This window comes from Ruditapes philippinarum, unplaced genomic scaffold (genome assembly GCF_026571515.1).
Source record: "Ruditapes philippinarum isolate M1 unplaced genomic scaffold, ASM2657151v2 ctg21684_1_1_1_1, whole genome shotgun sequence".
NCBI lineage: Eukaryota > Metazoa > Mollusca > Bivalvia > Venerida > Veneridae > Ruditapes > Ruditapes philippinarum.
The window spans coordinates 1-11,356 of NW_026862438.1; the positions used below are offsets into that span (position 1 = coordinate 1).

Consider the following 11,356-nt stretch of genomic DNA (forward strand, 5'->3'; position numbering starts at 1 on the left):
TACTATTCTATTCTATGATGTTTTCAAAGACCCCTGTTATATTCCTAAAACCCATTGCAGTGTCAAGTTACCTTGGAACTCTACATTATTTCATACAACTTCACCCTTCTCTATGCAATCTATGCCATGCTGTAACTAGGCCTTCAAACACACAAAATTTTAACTACTACATACCTATCTCCTTTCCTTCCAGAACTGGACAATGCAGATTTGTTTCTAGTTGAGTTAAATGATACTTCGGAATCTTCTCTGCAAAACAATACATTTATGACATATTAGATTCCTATTATCAGTACAAAACATGTCTAAACAAGTCTTTAACATGCAATTTGAAGGCATAGCATGTAACAGTTTTATTTGAGATAAAATAAAGAGACACAACTCTGATAACTTGTAAGAAAACCTGCAAACTTCTAGGATTTTACACACTTTGAAATTCTATTTAATTTAGGATATTAACAAAAGATATCTTCAGTATCTTATCAATGTATAAATATTTGTAACTAATGTAAGACTTTGCATGTTTTGATATAAAATGGCAATATTAGTATTAAGTATTCTATCCCCAAGGTTATTGTCCTGATGCTTGTACTGCTGATAATATCTCTGCATTATTATACTGATATAGATACTTGCTGAGCCTAACTAGTGCTTTAAACTAGCTATATTCACCGTATTTGTACTTGACAATACTTTTATCTATTTTAAAAACATTAATCATTTCAATTTTTAATTTATATGAATAAATACTTTAAAGATATACATGTAGTTAGCTTATGACCAGAGACACAAAAGAATAAGTGTTGTAATACTTATCTTTATAAATGATTGTCTGATATTGTTAAAGCAAAGAAGTTGGTAAAGTCAAGCATACCTGAGTGACATAAAATCTCTCTGGGTGAAGTCATTTTCATCTATATCTTCTTCTTCTATTAATCTGTCTCCAGTCTGAAACCTGTCTCTAGTTGGTTTGGAAAACTCATACTGTATAGGAAAGACAGAAAGATATAATATCAGGTAAATGATGCTTGGACAACAGTATATCTATTTATAGTTAAATTTTTAAAGAAATGAGATGGTATTGAAGTTATTGTATGTCATGTTTTGTTTCCTTGTTTAAGAAATAGGGTAGAAAGATTTTCTCTTTTTTTTTCCCCTTCTTTTCGGTCTGTATAAAGTCAAAATTTTGTCAAAACATTGTTAATCCTGGACAGATTTTTTGGGGTTGGTTTTTACATTGCACTAACACATTCATATGCCAACAGTTCATATTGCAAGATCTCCGGTGCAACTTCGTGCATTATTTCTGTTAGTTCTGGCACCTAAGTAGAAACACCAACATTCTGTACGGTAGCTGCTTAGGTTCCTCACATGAAAAAATTGAAGGATTCAAGCCCACAGTGATGAGGAGCAAGTGGTTTGAAGTCAACAATCTTACCTACTCTACCACAGATGCCCCACTGATTCTGGACAGAAGATTAGCTGTTCTTTAACTTTACAGATAAAAACTATATGCAATGACAAACATTTTGTTGGAGAAAATGAGTAGTACATCTGTAGGTTATCAGCAACTGCTGTGACTATAAATTAACATATATACATAAATAGAAAACTAGAACCAGATTGTAAAATACCTGTTCATGTTCCCTGCGTACTGCATCATTTAATTCTTGTTTCAGTAATATAACATGACGTTTACTGTTCTCTCTTTCCTCCTCTAAACTTCTCATCTTACTCTCAAGATGATGTTGACAGTCAACAAATGCTCCAACTAGATTCTGTAACATATATTTATAGATCTTGATCACGTGACCTTCATTGTTTTAAATGCATAAGGAAAAAACAATTTATCACATACCTGTGCCACTTTTGCAGGTGTGGCATAGGCCATACATATATTTTGACGTGACCTCAATTGCCTTATACAACCATAGAGTTAAAGCGCACTTATGTTAGCTTTTAAATAACAGTATGTGTGCGTATATGAAAACAAGAGCTGTCGGTAGGACAGCAACGCTCGACTATTCTTAGTGCTTGATAGTAAAAAAAAATGCTTGATATAGTTACCTCCTCCTGTTTACAGGTTGGGGTCATGATGGTGAACAAGTGTGCAAAGTTTCAAAGCCATATGTCAATGGACTTTGAAAATATTTGAACTATTACAAAAACTTTAACATTAATTCTAAGTCGAAAAAGGGGCATAATTCTGTCAAAATGCTTGATATAGTTACCTCCTCCTGTTTACAGGTTGGGGTCATGATGGTGAACAAGTGTGCAATTTGAGTTTCAAAGCCATATGTCAATGGACTTTGAAAATATTTGAACTATTACAAAAACTTTAACATAAATTCTAAGTTGAAAAAGGGGCATAATTCTGTCAAAATACTTGAAAGAGTAACCTCCTCCTGTCTACAGGTTGGAGTCATGATGGTGAACAAGTGTGCAAAGTTTCAAAGCCATATGTCAATGGACTTTGAAAATATTTGAACTATTACAAAAACTTTAACGTAAATTCTAAGTCGAAAAAGGGGCATAATTCTGTCAAAATGCTTGATAGAGTTACCTCCTCCGTCTACAGGTTGGGTCATGATGGTGAACAAGTGTGCAAAGTTTCAAAGCCATATGTCAATGGACTTTGAAAATATTTGAACTATTACAAAAACTTTAACGTAAATTCTAAGTCGAAAAAGGGGCATAATTCTGTCAAAATGCTTGATAGAGTTACCTCCTCCTGTCTACAGGTTGGGGTCATGATGGTGAACAAGTGTGCAAAGTTTCAAAGCCATATGTCAATGGACTTTGAAAATATTTGAACTATTACAAAAACTTTAACGTAAATTCTAAGTCGAAAAGGGGCATAATTCTGTCAAAATGCTTGATAGAGTTACCTCCTCCTGTCTACAGGTTGGGGTCATGATGGTGAACAAGTGTGCAAAGTTTCAAAGCCATATGTCTATGGACTTTGAAAATATTTGAACTATTACAAAAACTTTAACGTAAATTCTAAGTCGAAAAAGGGGCATAATTCTGTCAAAATGCTTGATAGAGTTACCTCCTCCTGTCTACAGGTTGGGGTCATGATGGTGAACAAGTGTGCAAAGTTTCAAAGCCATATGTCTATGGACTTTGAAAATATTTGAACTATTACAAAAACTTTAACATAAGTGGTTACGCCGACGCCGACGCTCGGGTGACTGCAATAGCTCTACTTATTCTTATCCAATAGTCGAGCTAAAAATGTTTGTTTCTACTGTAAACAGTTCTTATTTTGGGTATGTGATAAATCAAATATTATATTTGTGTAGATTCAATACTAAGTTTATTGAACTCATTGAATAAAACAATATCATGCTTGCCAGAGGCTAGCATAATATTATTTTATTCAACTCATTCAATAAAGTATGTGTTGAATCTACACTCATTCAATATCCTCTATTTATTTCTATATATGACTCATGTCAGAAATAATGTTATTCCAGCCGTCAAAAAAAAGACGCTCAAAATACATTTTAAAATATATCTGTATATAACTCAACATTAAGATGTTTCACATATGCCTTGATGTTCAAATTTGACATACACTTCAAATATTGAAGTCCATTCAGTAAGGATTCAAAGCAATCGATTTTGTTTACCTGGCATGCTATAAGTTCAGGTCCAGCCTTGCCAACATCTTTAGGTATAAAATCAGCATTGAGTAACAATTTTGACAAGGAAACATCTTTACCATTCTTCCCACCTAAATCATGCTTTGTCTGTTAACAAAAACAACAAACTATATTAATATAACTGATTCCAGAGTTGCTCCTTTTTCATCAAAGAAAGAAGTAACCGATAAAATTATCATAAAAACCTTTAAAACAAAACAAAAAAAGCTTGAATACAAATTCCTCATGATGTTATTTTTCTAATATTCAAGAACAAACACGCCCTGCTTGAATGAAATGTTGTTCAAGATGTTATTTCTCTTTACATTTTATCACATGACCATGGGTAATTTAAAATCATAAATACAACTTGAATGCCTAGAATCTTTGACCACTTCCTGACAAAAGCAAACAAAAATACTAAGATGATCCCAGCCAAAGCCATGTATCAACTAGAAATGCGTCCATAGGACATGGATGCCCTCATATTACACTGTTTATCAATCTACGAATGGAGAGTGAGACAGAAAAGGACAAATCTCCCTTCCCCTCCCCACCCCCACAAGTAGTAGGGGCATCAAATGAGATTATGAACTCAGCTTTATAAAACACTAAGACTGATGACAATAGATGTGCTGACATGATTAAAATCAGTGTCACATTTGTGAATATACAAAAACAATATACAAAAACTTACTCTAACAAGAGCATTTTCCACTGTCTGTATATATGAGGTAAGTATATCTTTATCTCTGAAATAATAAAATGAATAATATATCTATCAAAATAACAACATGTATATAATATCAAATTTTTTAGAAAACTTTGCATGAATATAAAGGAAGATATAATGCTTTAAAACAGCTAACTTTTGCCCTTCAATTTCTGGGTACATCTTATATCATGTCATTTCATTCAATATCAATATGCATACACACAAAACTACAAATGTATCCAAAGGGCATAAATGTCCACAAATTTTACTGATTTCACAGTCTAAGGATGGACTAAATGACATTAAGAAAAGTGTGATGGACAAGGGCCTCGGGAAACATAAATGCCCTCCTTCTATTTGGGGCATAAAAAGAGTTCACTTACTTGGCAACAGTCCTGAGAGCTTTTTCAGCATCTTGTAAATTATTCCGCAATGATTCCTTCTCCCCTTCTAGTGCTGCAAGTTGTTTGTTTACCTGTCTCACAGTCTGTTCCTTACGTCGTAACTCTAACTTTGTCTCAGCTAACCCCTAACATATGAAACAAACAACAACTTCCTTACAATAAAATTAATATACAAGAATGTTATCATTGAAAACAACTGATATTTTCTTTTCTTTAATTTATGTTTATTAGCTTTGTGCAAAAACAATTTCACTCATATAAGAAATTACATGAACAATAAAAACCTTTCCTTCATCCTAGACTGCAACTTAAAAATTTAAGTTCAATTGACCTTCTGTTCACCCTACTGATCAAACAGTCTTGTAATTAAACTTTAGTTTTGATATAACATTTAATAACTTCCAAAACAGCATAGTATGATGACATCACAGTAACAAACAAACTTCTCTTTTGGCAGGCAAATGTGTAATACTATCAACTATTCAACTATTACTTTACCTGTATGGCCTCTGACAAAGTCTGTTCTTTCTCCATTCCCTCAGATGAGAATATATCCATTCTAGCAGAGAGTTCCTCTAATTGTCTCCCCTGTTCTTGTAACAAGTTCTGTGCCTGCTCTTCTCTACGTAGTGCATTATTCAGCTCTATACACACACTCTCAAACTTCTCTATAGGTACATACTTGTTGCCCTGAAATAGTCAGGTTATAGTAAGTTATAATTATGGCTTTATCAATTTCTAGTCTGTTAATGGAAGGAAGCTACCTGATAGCATACATGTAAAGTTGGTGGTTCTCCTCTGATGCCAGCTAGCACTTGAAATAATGTACAGAGTGCCATAGACTTTCCTTGCACAATAGGGCTTGAAAACCACCATATGACATTCATAGTGATGCCATGATGTAACGTCAATCAAAAAAATGTGAATGTATGTACATGTATCTTAAAACCATGAAATAATATATTATTTTTATAGGGTATAATTATATACTATAAAACTGAACATAATATGTTTTAAACAATCTGGTTATTATCTTACTTAATACTTAAGTTATCTTTATACATGTAGTAAATTTAATTTATGATGTACAAGACACTGAACTTACATCATTATGGAGATAACATTCCGAGGTTTTATTCAGTTGCAACTAGCTAAAAGTCAACATGCTTTAACAAGATAAATCCTGCAAAGCATTCACATATTTTATACCACTTGTACTGTAAAGCCCAATGTCAAGATTCTACCAGAATTTCTTCATTATGATCACACAAAACCAAAGTTTTCTTTTTGTAGGAAGGGGAAAAAAACTTCCCTTGACATTGAAAAACAGACTTAAAGTAATCGTATTAAGTTATCAATTTTTCGCAGCCATATTGCCAGGCTTGTGACACAGCCAGGCAGCAGCATATCTGTCGAGACAGAACAAAACTGTTATGGAATGCTCAATTTTAGTTAGTTTTTTGATAATAAAATCCTTCAGTCTTGCAATGTACCTGAGACCATTTTATCAAAAACATATAAAAAAAAACCCCAAATACTAAGCTATTCTCGTATTGTAACTTGTATTAACAACCTTTTTAAAAAAAATTTACTTGTAACACACCTGTTGTGTAATGGCTATATCATTTCCCTCTGTTACAAGTTCCTCTCGTTCAGGTCCAAGCCTCTCTACCTCCTCCTGTAGCCGACTAACCTCCTGCAGCAGGGACCTCCTCTCAACCTCTACACTGTGTAACCTCTGAGTAAACTCCAGTATATGTGTCTGTAGTGAAATCATCAGCTCCTGAAAATTAAATGTTATAATTGTAGGAGTCACTTTTCATTTAGTAGAAGATATTTTGAATGTTCAATAGAGAAAAACAAGAACATATCTACATTGTAAACAAGAGCTGTCGGTAGGACAGCAACGCTGGACTATTCTTAGTGCTTGATAGTAAAAAAAAATGCTTGATACAGTTACCTCCTCCTGTTTACAGGTTGGGGCAATGATGGTGAACAAGTGTGCAAAGTTTCAAAGCCATATGTCAATGAACTTTGAAAATATTTGAGGTATTACAAAAACTTTAACATAAATTCTAAGTCGAAAAAGGGGCATAATTCTGTCAAAATGCTTGATAGAGTTACCTCCTCCTGTCTACAAGTTGGGGTCATGATGGTGAACAAGTGTGCAAAGTTTCAAAGCCATATGTCAATGGACTTGGAAAATATTTAAGGTAATACAAAAACTTTAACATAAATTCTAAGTCGAAAAAGGGGCATAATTCTGTCAAAATGCTTGATAGAGTTACCTCCTCCAGTCTACAGGTTGGGGTCATGATGGTGAACAAGTGTGCAAAGTTTTAAAGCCATATGTCAATGGACTTTGAAAATATTTGAACTATTACAAAAACTTTAACATAAGTGGTTACGCAGACGCCAACACTGACGCCGACACCGACGCTCGGGTGACTGCAATAGCTCTACTTATTCTTATTGAATAGTCAAGCTAACAAGAGCTGTCGGTAGGACAGCAACGCTCGACTATTCTTAGTGCTTGATAGTAAAAAAAATGCTTGATACAGTTACCTCCTCCTGTTTACAGGTTGGGGTCATGATGGTGAACAAGTGTGCAAAGTTTCAAAGCCATATGTCAATGGACTTTGAAAATATTTGAACTATTACAAAAACTTTAACGTAAATTCTAAGTCGAAAAAGGGGCATAATTCTGTCAAAATGCTTGGTAGAGTTACCTCCTCTTGTCTACAGGTTGGGGTCATGATGGTGAACAAGTGTGCAAAGTTTCAAAGCCATATGTCAATGGACTTTGAAAATATTTGAACTATTACAAAAACTTTAACGTAAATTCTAAGTCGAAAAAGGGGCATAATTCTGTCAAAATGCTTGATAGAGTTACCTCCTCTTGTCTACAGGTTGGGGTCATGATGGTGAACAAGTGTGCAAAGTTTCAAAGCCATATGTCAATGGACTTTGAAAATATTTGAACTATTACAAAAACTTTAACGTAAATTCTAAGTCGAAAAAGGGGCATAATTCTGTCAAAATGCTTGATAGAGTTACCTCCTCTTGTCTACAGGTTGGGGTCATGATAGTGAACAAGTGTGCAAAGTTTCAAAGCCATATGTCAATGGACTTTGAAAATATTTGAACTATTACAAAAACTTTAACGTAAATTCTAAGTCGAAAAAGGGGCATAATTCTGTCAAAATGCTTGATAGAGTTACCTCCTCCTGTCTACAGGTTGGGGTCATGATGGTGAAGAAGTGTGCAAAGTTTCAAAGCCATATGTCTATGGACTTTGAAAATATTTGAACTATTACAAAAACTTTAATGTAAATTCTAAGTCGAAAAAGGGGCATAATTCTGTCAAAATGCTTGATAGAGTTACCTCCTCCTGTTTACAGGTTGGGGTCATGATGGTGAACAAGTGTGCAAAGTTTCAAAGCCATATGTCAATGGACTTTGAAAATATTTGAACTATTACAAAAACTTTAACATAAGTGGTTACGCCGACGCCGACGCCGACGCTCGGGTGACTGCAATAGCTCTATTCTTATCGAATAGTCGAGCTAAAAAGCAGTTTTGAAAGCAGTTAAACAGATACCTGTGGGGAAGATGGAGCTGTTTCGGACCCAGTTCTTAGCACCTTGCTCAGGCCACGCCCTAACAACCGCACCAAAGAGTTTCTTTCTCTAAATCCTACATCAGGCCTTATGGACACATTCTCGTAATATCGCCCCAATCGGTCAAATAGGCGAGTAAACGAATTCCTTGCTGCATTCACAATGGCTCTTGTTTCTACAGTGCCAACTGAAATACAATGTTTTGACCTTTAAATAATTATAGAATTGTGTAATAAAGGACCTTTTTGCGACAATTTTCTAACAAGGTCTAACAAGACACCTAGCTACACAAGAATGTTACATTTTACAATTATTCCTTGACAGATTTTATCATGTTTGTCTGTTGAATTTAAAATCACATGGACACTGAAAAGGTGGAAACACTCCCCCCACCCACAATACACACACCCAGGCACAAGCTGGCACCCAAGTTGAACCATATTGAGTAAGTGAGCTAGTATCTTCCTCACATTAAGGAATCTAAACTTCCCGATGGGATCTAAACTCACAGAGTTGAGGGACAAGTGATTAAAAATCAGTTTGTAAACATTTTAACCTTAAGTTGCTGTACTAATATAATTTTGTGTAATGGACATGGTCTGCTTTGAACATTAAACCATCCATTCTTTGAATTGTTGAAAAGTGTCAGACTGCAGTTGATTCTAAACTGGTGGCCTAGGAGTGTCCATGTTACTAGCTAGAATTACCTTTGTCTCTTCCTTTAACTTGATTGATAGTCTCCATTAGCTCACTAGAGCTTGAGGTAAGTGTATGAAGGAGTTCAGAGCTTGTCAACCAGTGCAAGAGTCCGGTCTCACCAGGTCCTTGCTCTCTATGGTATCTTTCTTCATCTGTTTAACACAAAAGACATATTGTATATATAAGAATACACATATGAAATAAAATGTAAGAAACTAAATATTTAAGCAGCACATTTGAAGATTGATGCTGAATTTAATGAAAATTTAGTATTTTAAAGGTAATCCACTGATTTTTTTTTGATTTATTTTGCCATAGCAGGAATAGAAATATTTTTTTGAGATTTGTGTAGTATTTGATGAAAGTCAGAGTCAAAAACTTGTATTAAACATTTAAGTTACCAAAAATAAGTCTAATTATACAAAATTACTGAATAAGTAATACAGAGAAATTTAGTGATAAAAATATATTACACCCAATTTTGATATCACCTTTTTGTCTGTCAGTAAAAGACAGAAAAACCATTAATTTTCTAAGTTAATGTTACATAGCAAAATAAAAAGTATGTTAATATAATATGATAAAGCATACCATCATCTCTAACAGGAGTATCAGTGCTGCCTGTACATACAAGAATATTGTTCTGTCCAGTAGCTGAATCATGGGTAACAAACGTTCTTGAACTAACTTGACCTAATCTCTTCAACCTATTAGCAGCAATCACTGCAATGGCACCAGTTCTAAATACGAGAGCCCCACTTCGCTTTGTCGGAGCAGTTTCTTTTGGCTTGCCATTTGATTTGTTCATTTCTGAGGTCAGTGTGTGAACAAGAAGTTCCACTCTTTCCCGACAGACGTCCCAGTTGTTCAACTGATCCTCCATAATTCTACGCTGCATTGCGAGGAAGTTTGAACGCGAGCATAGTGGATAGAAAGCACCAATGAGCAGGGAGCATGAAGCAAGAAGAGCAGAGTTCTGCTTCTTCATTTCACCGAGCCGTCCCTGAAGTTCAGCACACTCAGACTCTAGCCCCTGTTGTACACCACCTGTGACTCGTATCTTCTCCCACGCCTGGTCTGCTACGCTTTGACTCTTCTGTAAACATTAATAATATTAGCAATAACACTTCTCATACTATACAAATACAATATAGTCAACCTTAGTGCAATAACTGGTTAACTCCTATTAAATTTAGAAGGACTTAACCCATCACTGCACTAAATGACAACATTTTTTTTTTTATCATTAAAGTTTAGGCTGCCTCACTACTTTGTTGTTTTATTAGTTCTGTAAAACTTTGAAGATTCATTTCTCAGGTTCTATGTTGGTCTTTTGGTTTTTTTTTTTTATTTTGCTTTTTATCATAATAGTGCATCATCTTCATATTACTGTATTACAAAAATATACTGACATATTTACATTATCTTGAACTACACAGTACTGAATAACATCATTTTCTATGTGTATTTTCTTCATAAAATCTTTCATCAAGAACTGTATCTATCAGTATCTTGATGTAGTTCATGGCTATTTAATTGTAATGAACTTTTATTCTTTTAGTATTTTTCAAAGGAACCTAACTTTACAACTACATGTATATCTTTAAGTTAATTTATATATGACTCATCACTTGTCCAACTTTAAACAGTCCAAATTGACCATGTTATTTTAAATGTGAGGGATTTTCAATACTTTCAAATTAAAATGCAAAAATTCAGCAAGTAAAGTGTATAAACCCTAGTCAGTCTGCTTGAATAAACAGTAAACAGTCATATCTGGAATTATGCTGGCTGATGAATTCATTAATTTACCTTAATTCTGGCCTGCATTTCATTAAGCAACTGTTGATAATGTTCCTCCATTTCTTGTTTTTGTTTCTGCCAGGACATTTCCCTCTCCTTTGTTAATGTAGATAGTTTATTTAGCTGATCTTCATGTGACATGTGCTCCTCTTTCCAACCTTCCTCACGACTCTTCAATGCTCCTTCCATGTGAGACATCTATAATATAAGAATATTTCATCTTGTCAAAATATAATTCTTCATTAATATATACTAATTAATGTATAATCATTTAACAAAATAAAACACTGTTTAAAACTTCCCTTGGCTTTATCGAAACCATATTGACAGATTTAGTAATGTTCAAATATTAACAATTTATAAAATTGGACTGAATTTACTGCTTCTGCAACTATATTTCTACCTATTACTTAAAGAGTTAGGAATTTTATTTCCTCATATTTGACAAATTTTATCTAATTCATGCCT

General features: G+C 34.1%; 1 protein-coding gene across 1 annotated transcript; it reads right to left on the reverse strand.

Moving 5' to 3' along the window:
* Positions 1 to 174: 174 nt before the first annotated feature.
* LOC132719069 (coiled-coil domain-containing protein 171-like) lies at positions 175 to 11,086 on the reverse strand (the record flags this gene model as incomplete). The annotated part of the gene is given in 12 exon segments (XM_060702810.1): positions 175 to 249; positions 875 to 984; positions 1,635 to 1,778; positions 3,636 to 3,755; positions 4,345 to 4,399; positions 4,746 to 4,891; positions 5,265 to 5,456; positions 6,370 to 6,549; positions 8,368 to 8,573; positions 9,094 to 9,237; positions 9,677 to 10,181; positions 10,898 to 11,086. Coding segments are annotated over 12 exon segments (2,066 nt in total), but the record flags the coding sequence as incomplete, so codon positions are not given.
* Positions 11,087 to 11,356: the final 270 nt, after the last annotated feature.